We start from the raw sequence: 20510 nt of genomic DNA on the forward strand, positions 1-20510 counted from the left end.
CATGTGATAAGACTTGTATGTTACGTTTACAAGTAACTGATTAGTTGTAAAAAATTACATTTCTTTTTAGAATTTTTTGACACATGGATTACTTTTTATAAGATGAAATGTTCTTCTTAATCCAATTATATTGTTTCAGTAATCGATAACTAGCAATCTGTTACTTTTTTTTCTGAAAGCAAGTTGTAACCAGTGGTACAAATTCGAGAACCTGAACTCTGTGGTAGATACTAGTGTAGCAAGGAATCCCCTCGCTTTAGTGCGACACCAGTCGAGCTACAGAACAGTTGCACATGCATCAGGATGTCTGCACGTGCAAGCCCAAGTGGCCTGCATTTGGCTAGCTCCACATTCCTGGCTTCACATTTTGCATTTCACCATGATGGCCCAACAGAATATTGTGTTTAGTGAACTTGGGCTTTGTCCCCTCTGAGCATGAATGACAGCGAAGCACGCTACTTTACGCAACTTCCAAGGTGGTGCGCAAGGTCTTCGTATGTTAACCCTTTAACAGCCAACCACGAGCTGTACACATTGTGGGTGATTGTACCAATATCACCAAGGACCAGTCACACTCATCCGGCCCAACCTTGCACTGCTTCTACTGCCAAAGACGAGTTACGGGTGGCAATTGTGTAGCTTACAATTCTCAACACTAGAGAGTGGTAGTCGTCCATGAAAAAAATTCGGCACACACTTAGGACTGATTTTGTGTGAGAATATGAAAGCATTATATGTAGAACTGCACAAGGTAGATGAACAGAACCACGAGCTGTACACATTGTGGGTGATTGTACCAATATCACCAAGGGCCAGTCACACTCATCCAGCCCAACCTTGCACTGCTTCTACCGCCAAAGACGAGTTACGGGTGGCAATTGTGTAGCTTACAATTCTCAACACTAGAGAGTGGTAGTCGTCCATGAAAAAAATTCGGCACACACTTAGGACTGATTTTGTGTGAGAATATGAAAGCATTATATGTAGAACTGCACAAGGTAGATGAACAGAACCACGAGCTGTACACATTGTGGGTGATTGTACCAATATCACCAAGGGCCAGTCACACTCATCCAGCCCAACCTTGCACTGCTTCTACCGCCAAAGACGAGTTACGGGTGGCAATTGTGTAGCTTACAATTCTCAACACTAGAGAGCGGTAGTCGTCGATGAAAAAAATTCGGCACACACTTAAGACTGATTTTGTGTGAGAATATGAAAGCATTATATGTAGAACTGCACAAGGTAGATGAACAGATTAGTGTTCCATATGCTTCCAATGCAGCCGTGCCTAGTGACTGCAAAGCGAGTGCGAGGCCCATTTATAGCTTGACTGCACTGTGCTGCCATCTGGAGTCTCGGTGCACAGTACTCAGCGCATGTTGATGTAGAATGATGATGCAGGCACTGCCAAGGGTCGGACCCTGGGCGGCGAAAATCTTGATCCACATGTCCTAGCAATGCATGGTGGTCATGCGCAGACGTGTTGACAGCGATGACGCGGTACTGAACTGAAATTCTGTGCCGCATCAAAAGATGTCCGATAACGTCCAAATTTAGTGCCATAGGCCGTGGATGTCGGCTTCTGTGCTATGGGACATATAACGATTTTGCATTAAAAATGTGTTTCGCGCCTTTAGCGCATGTTTTAAGCCTGACAGCAGTCATTTCATAATGGCGTCACAGATGAAGAATGCCGGTGGCGGCTATGTCCCGAGAAAAAGCTGTTTCTTGGCGCAGTTCTAGCAGCAGCGTTGCTGCCAATCCAGAATTTATTTCCGACCTCTAATTTGATATGCGAGCTGGAGACGGCTTCAGATGATGACGGGAGCAATGTCAAGGACAACGACAGTGACATGCTGGGTAGCGCACGTTTAACTACTAATGTTGTTTGCGTTAGGACTAAGCAACATCTATTGGCTTTGTAGTATGTTACAGCATATCGCAGAAAATAAATATGGCTCATTTCTGCACACTGTAACCCCTAACTTTGACAAGCCCTGAGGGAAAGTCGACCTCAAGAGCAGCTTTGTCGTTTTAAAATTTTTTTTTAATTCCAACCAGAGAGCAATGAAGTAATATATTTCAGAATCATAGTTGCATAAAAAAAATTACGACAACTTAAAAAAATTGGCAATTTTGGTACATTTTTCGAGAATCAATTTGGTGACTAAAGGGTTGAAGCAACATACTCCCATCTGGTGCATACATCGAGATAATCTTCAGTGTTGTTCCTGATGTGTTTGTTCCCAAAGAAACAAGGAAAAAATGTTGAATGAAACTTTAAATAACAACTGCAGGTGCAATTCCCAACGTGTGTTCTGCAACAGACTATAAATCAAGCAAGCCACGGAAGCTCATTCTCGTTTGTGTATATTTGCGCTGTAGTAACACAGCCAAAAATAAAAACAGAGGAAGAGAGAGAGAGAAAGCGTAACGCGTTTTTATGCAGTATGAGCTCACTGCGAGGCTGCATGAGTCACGCGACTGCCTGGGTGCAGCGCATGACCAACCGAAGACGAATATGAAGGACATAAACCCAGTTACTCACATGGGTGGTTTGAAGACTTAACTGCTGTTGTAGCGAGGTCCGGGCTTATATGATTACAATGGGTATTTATACGGCGTGTACGATCTCAAAGAGAACGAAGGGAGAGCCCATTGATGTTTCAGAGTGGTCTTCCCGAATAGCCGACCCCGCTTCGGCTGCCAAACGTAGACCTTACGATCTTCCGATCCGTGCGCAGGCCACGCGACCTAGCTCCGAGTTCCCAGAAGCGAGCTTAAGGTGGCGCCAAAGCCGGGCCACCCAGAGTGCCAACGACGGTAGCTGCGACTGCTGACATCGTGTCGGCCGTGCGTCGAAGGGCTCGCTTTCCGCCGAGCACCAGGCGGCGTCCGCGGCGGAGGGCAGACATGCTGGAACGACAAATACTTTCTGGAAACAGCCAGAGCACTGGTACGCGACAACGTTGGCCAACGGCTGCTGAGCGACAGTCCACGGCAGCGCCAAAAGTAAGCCGTAAAGTGAAACTGAATTTAGCGGTTCCAGTTGAGCAGGCCAACCGATAAGATCGCAACCAACAGACTGTAGCCGTCCCGGCCGACTCGAAGGCATTTCTCACCGCTAATTCTGCAGTCAGAAATTATTCTCCCGAACTCCAGCAGAGTGTCTGTAAGTACGGAGAGCCTGAAGTTATCCCAATGGGCATTGAGACTCACTTGGACGTCCTCTGGATGTCCCTTGGACGTTCTATACGTCCACGGTGCATCTAAGGAAGTTTCAGTGCCAACTGGGATCACTTCGCGGCCGCAAGAGCCCGGAAAGAAAGCGAGGGGCGGACCACGCTTGAAACAGTGCACGCCGCAGCGACAATAGTCAGCTCGCGGGGATGTGCTGACGAGGAAAAGACTTTAACGGACCGCGCGCCTCACTTTGAAAGGCTATCTCCTCGGTGCGGGCCGCCGGCGTTGTTATCATTAAGAGGCCTAGCTTTCAGCCCTGAAGTACAGATCGACCATTATCAAGCACGTGGCATTATCGTCCCAACGACAGAAACGGGGCTGCAGAGCACTGGGCGCCATTGGATGTACACGCAATTTACGCACAACGAAGACCTTACGCGACGAAGTATTAAAAAGTAATAAAAATGGAAAGCTTCCAGATATTTGTCGCAACGACGACTCCAGAGCCATAACGGCCGGGCCCTTTCATATCTATGCGCACTCTGAAAGCTAAATCCTACCCCTAACAGTGCGCTCGGCAACTTGTCGGGGAGCTGTAGAAAGCGATCCGCTTGAGACAAGCAAACGGATGATGCACCCAAAGACGCCCGGGCTCTTTTCTTTCTCTTTGTTTTTTTAAGCCATAACTTGTACAGCGATGACGTGCACAAAACACTCATCATATCACGGAACATTAAGACACTCTCGAGATGCTAAATGCTCGGCAAGTACTAGCGTGCGAGGGCCAATGGTCCGGAATGACGACATCCTGCACAGAGTGGCAATACGTCACTGCGCGCCTCGCTAAAAGCCCGCGGAACAAAATCACGGACGTAAATGAGTGCCGACAATTAATCTGGAACAAGAAAACAAAGGAGACTCGCAGACGGCAACACTCTCGGCCGGGCACACCCACAGCGTAGCCGAGAAAACATGGGACGCTTTACACCCCGTTCTGAGCGTCTAACGCCACAAGGAAAAAAAAAAAGAAAGAGCAGAAACGCAAGTGACGAGAAAGACATTTAACGGTGCAGATAATGCGTGGCCGAGACTGTTTTTAGTCCCGAGCAGAAACACGCTCGGACCACAAAGCGGCACGGGGCAAGCGAGAGCTCAACCCTTCGTCTGCTGAGAGGCACTCCGACGCCCGAGGGAGTCTCTTTACAAAACAGCCAGCGACGCAGAAGAAAAAAAAGAGAGAGAGCCACATCACTCTCGCACTGTTGTCTCGTGTGAAGAGCAGAGATACGTCTCACTCCCCACCCTGCTTCCTTCTTTCCAGTTTTGTTTTCACGTCAAGTTTAGAGAGCCGCTTTTCTTTCTTTTTTTTCTTTTTGTTTCCTTCTTCGTTTGCGTTAATGCGCCCATGGAGTCTGGGAGTGCGGAATAAAAGCCGCGAAAATGATGTGGGTGTACAGTGACGTTAGAGGGCGCTTGCGACGGGTCCGTGAACAGACCGAAGGCAAAGCTGGAAGACATGCGCCCCGAAAAGCGCCGCAAAATTCAGATGCGACCTTTCGTCGAACCTACAAATCAGGAAGGGGGTGGGGGGGGGGGGGGAAGCATGAGGAGTAGAGTCGGTTTTATTCACTCTGACTATAATCCAGTGATCAGAGCAATGTCACGGACGACAAGTCCACACTTGCCTTGCTTAAATAAACCTTTGCAGGGAGGTTCAATAGATTCAATATCTTGAATAACTATGACGACACGATGCGACAGAAGGAATTCTTCCTCGCCTTCCACTGTTTTTGTTTTTTCCTTTCTAGTATTTATTGTGAGCAATGCAATAAATCCTGCAGTTGTAAGTTAGCGCTGTGTGTGTGCGTGTCTCCTTTCTCGTGTCCCGTGTAAGCGCGCTGTTTTTCGGTGAGGCCTTCCGTACTCGCTTATACCGCAATTTACCGTCAACACGCTCTACACAACCATCCCATTCAGTGCATACACATAGTTATCCCGGTTTCTAACACAACACTGACCAGCCCACAGCAGGCGTAAAAAAATATTAAATGAATTATGCCAATCAGAGCACGTCGCAGCCGCTTACCAGTTACCACGCGCCGCTACTGCGCACGCGCAAATGGTTCCAGGTGCCGGGCAACTGTGTAAAGTCACCGAAGTTGGAGGGGTTTTAGGCAAGTGTGCGCACGCCTGTCGCGTAGGGGCCGATCAGGGCTTGCGAACTGGCAGCGCACGGCGGCGATACCTGCTGTGCTAAATGTCTCTATTAACACGACAGCGATTATTCAGCTTCCCCTTTCCGAAGATTAAAACTTAACCTGAAAAACATTCGGTGGCGGCTACTGAGCGCCCTCTCACCTTGTCTTTGCGCATGAGGAAGAGAATGTCCTCGATGCCGATGGCCTTGGCACCGCGAAGCGTGGCCGCCTCGGCTGCCCGGTAGTACTGGAAACAACATCAACGCAAGAATAAACACTGACGCCTAAAAAAGCACACTGCTGCAAACAACACTTTCGACACGCACGCGAGTATAGAAGCCACACGGCATGCGTCCAAGTCCGAGACAGAGGGCCAGGAAAAAAACAACAAAAAAACGCGCTCATCCATTCTGCGTCTTCTTGCTGCCTCCTCCTTCTGCGATTGTCCGTTCGCGCTCTTTTTTCAAAGTGGACCAACGTCATCAACGCCACGACCGGATCGAACCCGGGTCTCTCGGGTCAGCATCCGAGCACCATAACCACTGAGCCACCGCGCCGCTGCTCCAGAGGAGGCAAGAGCAACGTGATTTAACAGTACGATTTTTCTGCGTATTTACCTCTGCTTAGTAAAAAAAAAAAGAATGGAAGCTTTAATAAAAAAAATCTGCCCGCAACATTTCCCCGATCCTTCGCTAATAATGAAAACGTTGCTGCAAACCGCTTGAAAATTCAGCCAAATTTGGTCACGCTAGAGCTTCTGAGAGTGCGCATGTATTCTCAAGGGACGCTCGCTGCCATCGCTGAGAGTCTCTCTGAAGCGAGGCTCACTTGCTTCAAGAACGTTTTTCGGTACGTTCACTGCCCATAATTGGCGCTTAGTGGTTTCGCTTCGTCTCGTACTACGTTTTACCCAAAAAACGCGGGCGATAAACTTCTGCTATTTTGTAGCGATAGCTACATTACGGTAGCATTTCGAGCTTTCAGCGTGGCGGCGCCGCCACGCTGTCACGTGGTTGGTCACGTAGTGCGGAGCAACTGCCGGTGGCGCGGCGCCGTGGCTGATCACGTGACCAGCCACGTGGTTGTTCACGTGGTGCGGAGCAGCTGCTGCCGCCGGCGGCGCGGCGCGCCGGCGAAACCGAGCTGCAACAGCTGTGCGCATGCGCCGTGTCAAGTGGGACGAAGATGAAGGAGGAACGCCCAGCGAAACGGAGCGGCGAAAGACTGACTTTGCAATTCGACTGAGCAGGTTCCACTCGGCCAGATGTAGCTATGGCGTCGCTCCAGGTTTAACCAGAGCTAAACCACCGCCAGCTTTCTTTTTCATTTGGTTTGATGCGTTGGCCGTTCGTCAGCCCAGCGAGATGGGCCATTTCGCTGAGAGCAAATGATTTGCGTTGTAAACAAGAGACGGCGCCACTGCGCCTTACGTTACCCTAGCGTTATGCATCCGTCGACCTTTAAAGCGTAGATGTGGAATAAGCGTATACGTTTCAGCAACGTGCAGCACAGCAGGCATTCGCACCGTTTTCTAAAACTTACTAAGGGCTGAATGCGACCACGTTGCTACTCGAGTACGTAGCCCCGTTTACATGAACGCATCGCATTTCCTATAGCCGGGACAGTGACCCGTTGCCAGCGGCGAAGGGGTCCAACCGCAGTCCAGACTGCTTTGTTATCCGCCTGAGGGCGTATTGTATAGCCACCACAGGGAGGAGGAGGGGCACCTCCAAGCCTGTTTCCATTCACCGCGGATGTCGATTTGCCATTCTCGATTTACCCCCGTCTGGCGCATTGATGCGACGCGCTTTCCTAGCGCATTATCGCCGTTTACATGAATACGATGCGCCGCAAAGTTGATGCGACGCGCTGTTCTCGCATTAATGTAAACGCGGCTTGTGAAGTGAGCTACGCGCTTGGCGCTTTCTGCAATGACCTTCGCATCTTCTGGCCGCAGCGGCAGCGTCCCACAAAGCCCAGGAACATATGTGACCACTGATCTCCACAAGAGGGCGATTAGTGTATGGAGAGGCACTGCACTGATGAAGCCGTCGCAACGCTACTCACAGCGCCGAGCACTTCGAGTTCTTGAGGTTGAAAGTGCATGGGCACTGCAACCTCACTGTGCCATGAGCGGCTCCGGACGCACACTCAGCAAATGGCGGCTCAACGTCAGTGAAGACCACAATTGAAGCAAGTCCGACGAGAAAAAAAAAGAGAGAAAACAGAAGAGAAAGTCGTCTTCCACACTAAAATCGCGCCAGTTCAGGAATATACGATACGAGCAAAGAACGTAAAAGGCCGTGGAAGGAGGGGCAGCATTCGCTTCCATAGCTCGGATATATCGAACCCGGATATTTCGAGTTACCGGTTATATAGAATAGACAGGTTGTCCCCTTGGAAATCCTGTGCAAAAGTGCAGGAAAATCGCGAAATATATCGAACTTCAACGTCGCCGGTCGTTCGCTATATCGAACTGGGCGCCGCGCTTTTTTCTAACGACTCGGTTCGATAACTTTTCGCGCGCGGAAATGGGTCAGCTGAGCGGCATAGTGAAACAGCGCTAGCACTCTAAAACTGCCTGACAAGTTGAACGTGAGACGTGCTTGAGGGTATGGCCTTCGATCTCTTGCACTCATTTTCCACGCCACATCGCTGTCATGCGGTGAAGCCAACCGAACAAACTAAAGCATTGCGGCAGCCCTCGCCTGGCGTGCTTGGCTCGCTTCGTTGCCGGAGGATTTGCGGAAACCAACTGCTCCTGAATTTTAATCAGGTATTATTCTATTTATAGCGTACTGGTACACGGATTAGACATCACATATGGTAGGCAGTGGATATTTCCGAAGAATCTGCAGCTCGGTCTCACGCAGGTTAGGCCTAGCGAGCGGTGCGCTGCCAGCCAGTTGGCGGGTGGTACGCCGCTTCAACAAGCACCGTACTAGCGTGAGTGCAATGCATATTCTTTCTTCTGAAGGATAAAAAAAAAACCAACGCCACAGAAGACAAAGCCCGCCGAGCGTTTGGCAGCATCCAAAGAGGCGTGGCTGACGGCAGGGGTAATTCGAAACCATACATTCCGTGACGTCACACTGAACTTCTCCGCACTCTTCCGGTGCTTTGACAAGCGCAAAATTCAATCGTTAATTACGTCACTATTTTAAATGCCAGTGAAAAAACACTTGGCATGCTTCACCTACAGGCTACATAGATTTCAGCCGTAGAATATTGCGAAATTCTCTGAAAGTGATGCAGTGTCCCTTTAAGCGGATTAACAGCGCCGTAACGAGCACCGGTCGACGCCATTGGCCGGCGGCCCTTCTTGGAGGGGCATTTGCCTCTTCGTTCTTAAATTGATATTGCGGACCAGCGCAAAACGGACCTAGGAAAGAGAAGACGACACGGGCGCTGTCCAGCAACTGAATTTTATTGGAAAACCACGTGAAATATATAAGGTTAAAAACGCACTAAACCAAAAGAACAACCAAAAAACATAAACACATCGAGGATTACACAGCGGATGGAAGACTCTTATCTAGGAAGGCTATCTCATTTCTCTGTAATGCCACGGATGGTTTCGCCACACACGTGTCAGTGTTCTTGGCAACGCAATAAGCTTCAAAGATTTCCCTGCCTACCTGATTGCTGCTGCAGTATTGGATCTCAGCATTATGCAAACCAGGCAGGCAAGGGTTGTCGTTTTCATATTTGCAAACGCGGCAACCACTTCCAACTTGTCCAAAGCAACGTACTGTTCTTAAACTGCTTGCATCCGACTACATATTACTTTCGCATGCCGCGAAAGTGGACCATGGTCGACCATGCATGCAGGTTTTTGGAGCAATAAGCAGCGGTAAGCGGATAAGACACTCGCGCAAACTTTTCATCTTGCTCTTGGTCGGCAGCTAAGACGTCTCTGTAGATCTGGACGACTTGCAACGACTTCACGTCTTCCGATAGGTCGCACTCCGTACGGCAATACACGTCGCAGCAGAAAGCAACAAACGCTTCCTTCGTTCCTTTGCACGGCGCGCCGAATGGCCCCTTGTGGGGCACTGCTCATCAGGCGACGTCGATCGCGCGTACCTAACGAAAAGGTCAACACGGCACTCACAGAGCCGCCACTCTCCACCGGTGGCGCTCGGAATCGTCCCTCTCTCTCTCTCCTCTTCCTTTTAGCGAGAAGAGTAGCCGCTCGAATCAGCGAAGCGCGCCGTATGCTACGGCTGCCGCCTCTGCCGGCCCCGTCGGCGAGACTCGGAACAGCGCAGCTCCAAAGACGAGCCCAATGGCGGCAAAAGCGGCAGCGGCTCCGCACCTCCCGATGACCCCACCCCCCACACGGGGGCGCGTGCGTGCACAGGGTGCGCACGCTCGCTCTATCACCTCTCGCTCATCTCTACCCTCGCGCGGATCTTCTGCGCTTCTGCACGGGCGGCGGAGCGGACCGTTCCTCGTGCCCAGCGGACGCAGGCCGCATCGCCACCGAGCTTCTTGTTCTGGCCATTCTGGCCAAAGAGCAAACGGCATACCATTTCTGCTAATGCGCAAAGTCCATCAGGAGAGCGCGGACGGCACCGAGACGAAGATTTCAAAGAGAACCCGCGCACACACGGAGAGATGAGGAGAAGGAAAGCGACGTCGGCAAGAGCCATCTACATAAAGCGCGCGCGCAATGTGTTTTTTTTCTTTCCCAGTTCTTCCAAAACGCAGCGCGTGGGGTCCTGATGGCGAACGACGCGTATAAATATGCATGCGCGTTGCTCTCCCCCCCCCCCCCTTCTCCTCTCCGCCCGCTCTCTTCGATGTGCAGCGGGGAAACGTGTATCGGTTATGCAGGAGCGGAGAAACTCGTTCGTCAGCGCGCGCGCGCGCCGAAAGCTAAGGCCCGGGAAAATTAAGAAAGACGAACGCAACGAAGAAGGCACAACCGATCGGGAAGTGGGCGAACAAGAAAAATAAGCGTAACCGAGACAGATCCACATGGCCGAACTTAGCCTCCGAAAGGAAGGCGAACAAAAAGGTCCAAGCAGCGAGAAGTGTATACAGCTGATGCCGAAAAGCAAGGAGATCGACGCACGGCACTCTCTGCCGCCGGCGCCCGCGGAAGAAGAAGACCCAAGTGCGCAACGTCGCTTGCTTCTGCAGTGTCTCCGATCTTTAAGCTCAGCGGCGCTGCGGAGCGAGAACTTGAACGCCGGCGAAGGCGCCGCCACTCGACCCGTCTCCCCGAGGCGAGAGTGGCTGCGTCCCGGATCATCAAACTTTCACGAGTTACGCCATCTACCCGCCGTGGCCGTCGGGCGAGTCGCGGCAGTCCTGCAGTCGCGAAGCGGGGCATATATATATACCGACGTCAGCGAATGTCGCTCTCTCCACTAACAAAACTGCATCTTATTTCCCGTATGAATGCCGGCGTGCATTATTATGCACGTCTCCATCCTGGCCCTTCGTGTGCATGTGATCCCCAATGGCGTCACAGCCACGTGACTGCCCCGGCCACCTCTTTCCGAGCCCACGCCGCTTCTGCCACAAACGGTACCACGATTGTCTGAAACCTTAAACCACTAAGTAGGCTCGAAATATCGAGCGTCGAAACTACGCCTTTGAAAGCTCGTTTTAGTTGGTTTTCACGCGTTGCACGTTTATGAAATGGCGTCGCTGCGCACGGCACCGTCGCAGAAGTGACGTTGGCTTCTTCTACACTAATACCCGTCGCGGTGGCTCAGTGGTTAGGGCGCTCGACTACTGATCCGGAGTTCCTGGGTTCGAACCCGACCGCGGCGGCTGCGTTTTTATGGAGGAAAAACGCTAAGGCGCCCGTGTGCTGTGCAATGTCAGTGCACGTTAAAGATCCCCAGGTGGTCGAAATTATTCCGCAGCCCTCCACTACGGCACCCCTTTCTTCCTTTCTTCTTTCACTCCCCCCTTTATCCCTTCCCTTACGGCGCGCTTCAGGTGTCCAACGATATATGAGACAGATACTGCGCCATTTCCTTTCCACCAAAACCAATTATTATTAATTATTATTCTTCTACAAAACTAAGCACAGGACTTGCGTTCGTAATCGCTGCATTAGAAATGCTAGCGACACTGTTTAATAAATGTGCACCACGGGAAAGAAAAACTCGGTATTTTACAGCGTATATTTTGCTCTCGATATTCCGAACCACAATGCCGATTCTGAGAATTTAGAAACTGGGCTCGCCTTCGATCTCGTAATACACTCTTTCGCCCTAAAATAAAAATTAAAAAGTTGATTACTAAATTTTAAATGATTAGTCGTCTATTAATCGATCTCTATCACGTACAGTACTCACGGATTGAAATAGGACATTCGGAGCGCTAACCTTGCAGTGCCACGCGCCATGTGGTAAACCACAGGCCGGCTCATTGGCTACTGGAAGGAACAATTCTGCTTTGTAGATGTTCTCCCTCTCGCGCCATACCACAATGCACCACCTTGGTTTCATGAGCGTCTACGGGCGGCACTCCATGAAGCGACGGCCACGCGCTCCGAATGTCCTATTTCAATCCGTGAGTACTGTACATGATGTCCGCATTGCTGTACAGTCTACATGCACAGCACGTCCCGACATATCTCTCATGGTTTTTAAAATAAAATCTGCAAGCATTAAAAATAAAACGCCAGGTTATGGCCGTCACAGATTGCGAGAAACCATCTGACTGAGCAGAAACCTCAGCAATCATGCAGGCACTGCGTAACCGGGGCGTAGAAGAGGTGTACGTAAAGGCACTGGAAAATATACAGCGGTTGCAAAGTAGCAATCAACCGGGAAGGTGATATAATACCAATCAGGAAGGGTGCCAAGCGAGGAGATACGAACTCTCCAGAACTATTTGTCGCGTACTCACAGGAAGTATTCACATAACCAAATTGGGATGTGGTGGGGATAAAACCTAACGACGAACACCTTAGCAACCTCCGATTTGCTGATGGCATTGCGTAGCTAAGTAAACTCAGAGGGCCCGATTACAAAGCCCGATCGAGAGCCTAGACAAACGAAGCAGAACGGCGGGTCTAACAACTGACAAGAATAAATCTAAAATAACGTTCAACGGTATTGGAAGGGAATAACGGTTTAGACAGGCAGCGAAGCATTCGAAGCTGTAAGGGAATACGTCTACTTAGGACAGGTAGTACATGCAGAACCGGACCACGAGAGTGAAATAAGTATATTGGCGAATAAGCACGAGCCAGAGCGCATTTGGCACGCACTCCCAAGTGATGAAGAGCAGTTTACGAATATCCCTCAAAAGGAAAGTCTATAACAGCTGTACACTCTAAACAAAGGGAGTAAAACTGTCCTCTAGCACACACCCTTTGCGCTAGAGGACAGTTTACTCCGTTTTTACTCCCATATAGGTGTATTTCTGTTTAGAGTGTACCTCACCATAACAAACCTACGGGGCAGAAACGTGGAGGCTAACTAAAAGGGCTGAACACAAATCAAGGACAACGCAGCGAGCTTGGAAAGAAAAATTACAGGTGTAACGGTTAAGAGACAGGAAGAAGGGAGAGTGGGTGAGGAAACAAACACGGGTTAATGGCATCCGAATCGAATTCAACAAGAAAAAATTGGAATGGGCAGAGCATGTACTGCGAAGGCAAGGCAACCGATGGCCCTTAAGGGTAACAGAGTGGATTCCAAGAGAAGGCAAGCGTAGCAGGGGACGGCAGAAGGTTAGGTGGGCGGATGAGATTAGGAAGTTTGCGGGCAAAGGGTGGGCGCAGCTGGCAAAGGACAGGGCTAATTGGAAAGATATTGGAGAGGCCATTGGAGTGGCCACAGTCAGTTTGATTATGATGATGACGACGACACTGAGAGGGCATACTAAACAACTTTAGCATAGCGCCAATCCGCGTTCTATTACCACGATCCCCTTACGCAGGGACCTACATCTCCGCCTGTGTAGTTGCAGGTGTGCGTTCCTCGGGACCTCCGATCTTAGCGGAAGCGGACAGCTCCATGCTAAAACTCTCTAATACTACGCCCATTAAAGACGTTATAACGCGTTTTGCCACGCACAGGGAACTCAAAAAGGTGATTCCAGCATCGTCTCAGCACTGTGCGAATAATGAGGAGGCGAACTATTCCACGGTATCGACGCGAAAGCTAAACAAACAAAAGAAAAATAAACGCGCCACCAGAGAATCAGACGGAAGACAAGTAGGGAAGAGTACGAAAAAAAAAATAGACAACAACCGTCACAGAATCAGCACCGAAGCGGCAGATTACCCAGGAATCCAATGTCGCTCATTTCGGACCATACACCATGGGACAAATACGATAGAAAAAAAAAAAAAACAGGCGCGCTGCGGGTTGCAATTTTTCACAGTAACTGAACACCGCCAAGATAAACGCGTTCGCGAATGCGAGCGGAGATGCAGGCTTCGCATTCTCGCAGCTCCCGCACCGTCGCGCGCCTTCACGAGGGCAACGCAAAGGTCTCAAATGACCCGCGCGCGCACAGGGCGATCGTCCCGAATGGCCCCGTCACCCGTGCAGAATCGCGCGCGTTGTTTTGTTGCGCATATTCGCAGAGACACCGGCGGAGACGCGAGCGAAATATATATGCGCGTCGCACGTAACGGGAGCCGCTCCAGGAGCCACGCCGCTGGACGAGGAGGGGAAGGGGAGAGTCGAGAAGAGAATAGCACGCGTCGTATTTTCGACGTCACGAAATAATAGCGAAGACGGCAGCCCCCTCTCACCGTTTCCCTACAGGTGCCCGTCATATTTCACGGAAACACGAAGCTCAAGGTTTTTAGCCTCCGAAGTAGCTAAGCACTGCGAAGAAATGACTCACTCAAGAGTGTGCGAGAGAGGGGGGGGGGGGGGGGGGGGGGGGGACATCGCAATGGAAGCGAGTGAAAGTTTCGTAATCCGTGAACGGGGGAAAAAAAGGAACTACACGCGAAGATGTAGCGTCAAAAAAGTACGGAATTTTTTTCGCTATCGCTGCGTAAATAATTGAACTCGGCGAAAGCACGGTACAGAAGGCGCAAGCGCTCAGTGCCCCCTGATGTCTACAATTACTGCCACCATTCCTTAGTATATCGGTATTATGACGTCACTACTCTGTCATATCCACGTCGCCTCCCACTGGCTCGTGCATGCATAGAACACCATCGCCTCAGCATGCGCCTATGTAAACTCGTTCGCGCCATATATTCAAAGTACGACGTCAGTATGACGTCGGTATGACCTAAAGACATGTGTGCACGCTCATTGGTACACAGAGTGCTGCCGCGTACGCTCTTCGTACCGCCTCTCCCCTCCCCCGTAATCTTGGCTACGCAAGCGCCAAGCAAGCGCATTATTCTCTCTCCTCCACGAACCTCCTCCTCGCCCTCTGATTATCGTTGCGTAATAATAATAATTGGTTTTGGGGGAAATGAAATGGCGCAGTATCTGTCTCGTATATCGTTGGCCACCCGAACCGCGCCGTGAGGGAAGGGATAAAGGAGGGACTGAGAGAAGGAAGAAACAGGTGCCGTAGTGGAGGGCTCCGGAATAATTTCGACGACCTGGGGATCTTTAACGTGCACTGACATCGCACAGCACACGGGCGCCTTATCGTTTTGCCTCCATAAAAACGCAAACGCCGCGGTCAGGTTCGAACCCGGGAACTCCGTATTAGTAGCCGGGCACCCGATAATGGTTAATCACGCTGCGTAAATCGTTAATCGCAGCGGACGACATCTGCTCGCTCCGTCTGCTTGTCACCGCTGCGACCGACGCGAGCTCCCATAGTGCCATCCCACGGTGGTGGCGCGAACCTGTGTTGCACGCAGCGCCCCTGGCATGCTAACCAGTGTCTACGAATGCGACGCCGCCCAGCGTGTTTCACAGAAAGCCTGAAGAAACAGCTTTCGCTGCGAAATGCCAAATAAACCGCAAAATACGCAAAGTAGTTTAGCCGATAACAGACGCGCAGCACCGGCAACGGGGCCTTTCATGCCGGTGCGACACAGCCTGTTCCCGTACGGCATCTCAAGCGTAATGCAGCTCTGCCTATATTACGCGTCACCTCCAAAAGAGCTTCGGAGAGGAGAAGGCGGGAATTTAATTTCCCAACTTACCAAGAGCTTCATCTGCTGCGACACGATATCTTCTACCAGCTTCGCCGATTCCAGGAACGGGTAACGGCTGTCACCGAAGCCATGCCTGCGCACAAAAAGAAATGGAGTGGACACTTAAGCTCCGCCCTAAGGGTACGACGCGAGAGCGCAATGGGTTAATTCCCGTATACGCAGAAGGTCATTCTCTACTTTACATTCATAGACCCATGCTAGTCTTCATAGAGTTCCTGGCGCAGTGGTGCAGCGGTTAAGCGATGCGCCACTGCCCTGCGATGGCGGGTGCTCCTGTGGGTGGGCCTTGTGCGGCCCAGATTGTTCTTCCCGAGTGGTCAATCAATAATTTAACTGCCACCTGTCAAGGCGGGCAGTTTTCTCATTGCTATCCGGTGGGCAGGTTGTGATGTTTAAAGCTTTTTTTTATTTCTTTTACCTTGTTTCCTGCATACTTGCTGGTTGGTTTCCTAGTCTTTTTCCACCAAGGTGAGTCAACGCTCTTTCTGTATAAGAATTTAAACGCCTTAGCTGCCCCTCAGAGTGGTTATCATGCAGCGCCACCCTCGACCATTGCGGCAGACATAGCAGAGCCGGAATCACAGCTGTATCCTCATGCTATACACTGCACAGGCACGTCCCGCATCGAACACAGACGACAACAAAAAAACTAATTCATGAACGACCGAAACCGAAACATCCAAGGACTTCCCGCTTTCATTCGGCGCGAGGCGAGAAACGGCGAGAGCTGCCCTGCGCTCCGCCCTCCACAACAATTTCCAAGCCAACACAGTCTCGCCTACAAGGATCACATGACCACAGATGGTACAGAGCGAGCCACACTTAGCGGGAACACTCGGGTGCGTCTTGCTGCGGCTGTCGCAGCACCACCTGCGGGCGCCTCGCATAGGCAGCGTGGACACATACTGTGGTCCTGCTGATGCACGATGCGCCCGCAGGCGGCGCCGCGACAGCCGCAGCATCACGCGCTCGAGTGTTCCCGCTAAGTGTGGCTCGCCCTGTATGAGGGCGCCGCGGTTCAGGCCCAGATCGACGACATTCTCGCAGGCCTGCAAATGAACGCGGGTGTTTTCAGCTGGTATATGGTTCTTTAAGTCGCCGTAAAAGAAAACCACAACGCCGTTACCGTTCAACCACAACGAGAAGAGTTTCATTACAGACTGCAGTGACGGCTGCAGACATCGCACCACATATGCACAATCAACGAAGGTGAAAAGGATCACAACACCGTCCTAAGAGCGGTCGCTGAAAGCTAACGTCGCCAGTGTCAAGAAAACTGCAACACGCGGCGGCCGTGTGGCGTCGTCGTGAAGGTGCGTCAGGAGAGAGGAGGTTCGTGAGACAGGCACGAACTCACGGGCTGGCGCAGTTTCCGCACGGGCATCGCGGAGATGAAAAGAAAGATCAACGAGAAACAAAACCAAGCACAACACGAACTAACGAAGGTATGAAAATTCAAACGCCTCCGAGAAAATGAAAAAAAAAGCACGAAAACAAAAAATAAATAAACCAGACGACCGAAAGCACTAGACATGCCTGTGCGCGCGCATGCCCGAGTTTCTGTGAACGAGGGGGTATCGATAAGGTGCAAAGGAGAAGCAGTTCGTACGCAGCTGAAGCCCCGAAGGAACGAGCGCAGATGAAAGAAGAAAAAAAAATACAAGTAACGACAAAGGCACGGCAACTCCCGCCTCCTCCTCCTCCTGATGCTCGGAGCACCTTTTTCCTGAGCACATTCGGCGCATAGGTATCCACGGGTACACGCATAATCTGCGCGCATACATCGAAGCGGCGTATGCATAATGAATGACAATAACTCAGCGCTCCGCCGACGCCATGAGAAGAAAAGGAACAGCCTCATCGAGCAGAGCCCCGAGAAGAGGAGGATGGGAAGAAATATGGCTGGCTAGCGGCGCTAGCTCGCATAAAGACGAGGGGCAAGCAAGAAAAAATTAAAAGATGAAACGTAACGAGACCGTCTTTGTGATGCCAGCAGTGTGGCTCTGGGACCAGAGATCTGCACCGAGTTCTCACGCGTGAAAGAAAGAAAAAAATCGCGAACGACAGCGCGGACACTTTGTTCGGGCCGACAAATTCAGCTGGAAGGAACATGACCTCGAAGAAGGTGAAACAAACACTTAAGCTCCGCCTTAAGGGTATGACACGATAGCTTATGGGTTAACGTCCATATATGCAGAACTGGCAATTCTCTAAAAGTAGAGAAATCGAAAAGGTAGTTCAGCATGGTGTTTTAAAAGAATAGCGAGCGTTTCATTAACTCGTTCAATTAGCAGACATAGAACGCACGAACACAGCGCACCGCGGATGCCTGCTGCGAAGTGGTGCGCCGCCATTTTTAAACATGGCGCCCGCCGAGTCTCCTGGGCGCATCAGCTGGACACTAGTTCCCTTTCCTTCCGAGTGATGGAGCCACCAGTCGCGGGGGTGAGGGGGAAAGGAGGAACACGTTTTGCGACGCACGCCGTTCTGATTGGCACAGATCGCCGCAGCCTTCACATCACTGCAAACGATTTGGGGGATGGGTGCTGTAGGTGCAGACGCGAGGAGAAGACATAGGTGGCTTCCTGGCCTTACGGGGACGTATTGACACCATTTCCTCTCTGGAACCCTTGCATCAGTCTGATTCGCCCTATGCGCACCGCCATAAACCACAGTGGGTTTTACCATTTACAAGATCGAACTACGGCCGTCAAATGGTTGCCAGTTACTGCTCGCTATAAACAAGCTAATTGAGGCTAACGTTAGCTTTCCTGATATTACTCTCTCCTCTCAAAGAAATATTGCCGCGAATTTTTGCAGTGTTTGTTCGTTTTTCAAATCTGCCGCGACACCACCTTATCGCTTTGTTTGCGAAGCAAGACGCGACGAGATTTATCTCGATTGATCGCAGCCAGGCAAAGCTGATTCTACGTTGTTCCGGAATGTTCTAGTAACTTTGCGCCCTTTATCTCGAATGTTCGCTATCAGCTTTAAATTGAGCACGGCCGACAGCGGCAGGCATTTTTTCTGTTCGACGACCGCCGAGCACGCTTGTCGCTTCGCCGCCGCCGAGTAATTCAGTCCATTTTTGGTGCAAGTCAGCCCCATAAACAGTTTTCTTTTAGAAGACCCTTTCGTCCGTCTTCATCGCTGCTTCGACTGCCGTCCCCACTACGTGACAATATTCTATTTCATCTCAGTTATCACTAACACATCAACCGTTTTGTATGATGGGCTTTCCACTCTTATTTGTTGCTTGATGCTCAACCGCCTATTTTCTTTCGTTCCTTATAATCCCTCGTATTTCTGTTTGACTGCGCGCACTATGGTGTTTATTTCCTTGACTGTATACCATTGTATATTGAACCTGACTGCCGCCTGAACAGGAGGTGAGAACTCTGTCAAGTGGAATGCCGCTTTTTATCTCCTCTCCTCAATCAAATTGTGTTTGACCTGATGGAAATAAACTTATTATTATTATATAGGGGTTACCACGCATGTGGCGAGCGCTCCTTGCCACCGGGAGTATCTGTTACTAAACCGTCGTCGTCGCTTCAGATGACGCGGCTGTTGCGACGCGCGTCCTTTATTTCGATCTTTCCTCTCACATCTCTTTTACTCTCTGCTACTGTGTGCACGTGGCAGTGATTGTGGCTCAGCTTGAGCCAGTGGGCAGGCCCGTGCACTTTCCTTTTCATTCTTCCTGCAGTTGCAACAACAGGAAAATTAAACGGAGCAGTAGCTGCGAAGCTATGGATACATTTGCGCCTGTCCTAGTGGGAATCATCAATAGCGGCCTCACTCCTCAAAGACTGCGTCACTGACAGTGTACTGTCCAGGGCCACACTGATTCGCCACCCGTATTATACTACCGTGAAGGAAGTCGGAGGGCCGCAAGGAGCGAGCTCTTTTTAATTCGGCCCGCGACCGTACACAGCGTTCAGAGCTTTCCATGCTGAGTCGGCACGAGCTGAAGCTCTGCAACCCTCTCCGAACCACCCTTGTGATCGCGATTAACTTGAATATTCGCTTTCTTCACTTTTAGAATAACGACCCCCTCGTGTTCAATCTCAAGTTTCGACACTTTTTTTTCCCCTTCGACAGCGCAAGTTTTCACTTTGCCAGGCAATCGGAACCAAACGTCTCCGACTATAGCGCAAAACCTCTCTATCCTCATACGAGCGCGTTCACTTCAACAAAGCGCCTCCGACGGGGACATCTATCCCTAAACACATGAAAGACGGCACAAGATGCACCCAGCTCGATTCCTGTTGGGTAACTAGCGCAGCTTTATGCTCGGCTCCTGTTTTGCGCCGGCCTGACATATTTCCCGTAGAAACGCACGCGCGGATCGGAAAGGGTGCTTTGTTTTTCGCAATCAGAGATCCGTCGCACGTGCGCGTCGCATGAAAGGCAGGATTCTCATTTCACATGCGATCCCGGTTCAGCTCGTCAGAACCTCTTTTCAGGCCCCCCAGAACACGACAGGTAACGAGCACGACTTGTACGACGCAAACAAGTTCGACAACTCACCAGCGATGAGAAAGCCCGCGACGCGGTTCAAATCGCAAGCAAGCAGGTTCCGGGCCAGATCGCAATCCCCAATCGCAGATAAAAAGGCCGCCCAACAACGTTCTCCACTCGCAAGCATACGCGGTGTATACGAAGTGAATCAAAAGGGGTATACGGCGTGCACTGACGGGCACCGAAAGGGGGGGGGGGGGGGGGGGGGGGGGTTCAACGTCGTTATTTTTGCGAAACTCGTAAACAAGGGTTTCTTTTCTCCCCAGGAGATCCGAACTCAGTCCCGGCCTAATCACGAAAACTTCTGCTCGGCTTACGCAAACTCCGCACGAGCATGTAGGTACAGCGACATCAACAAAAGGACGCACGGTTGCTGACGGACGGAAAGGGGTATACATCATCATGCCCGCTCGCACCCAAACGCACGACCTCGAGTGTATAGAGAGAGGCGCATGGGAGACGTTGAGAAAGGCAACGCGAAT

General features: G+C 50.8%; 1 protein-coding gene across 1 annotated transcript in view; it reads right to left on the minus strand.

The window, feature by feature from the left end:
• Positions 1–20510, minus strand: part of Spt3 (Transcription initiation protein Spt3) — a 118723-nt gene that overhangs the window by 33040 nt on the left and 65173 nt on the right. Inside the window, exons 3-4 of the mRNA XM_077632305.1 lie at positions 15493–15577; positions 5545–5631 (exon numbers count right to left, since the gene is read on the minus strand). Of these exons, the coding sequence (XP_077488431.1) occupies positions 5545–5631; positions 15493–15577 (172 nt within the window). The remainder of the gene's footprint in view (positions 1–5544; positions 5632–15492; positions 15578–20510) is intronic.

The sequence above is a fragment of the Amblyomma americanum genome, chromosome 7, assembly GCF_052857255.1.
Source record: "Amblyomma americanum isolate KBUSLIRL-KWMA chromosome 7, ASM5285725v1, whole genome shotgun sequence".
NCBI lineage: Eukaryota > Metazoa > Arthropoda > Arachnida > Ixodida > Ixodidae > Amblyomma > Amblyomma americanum.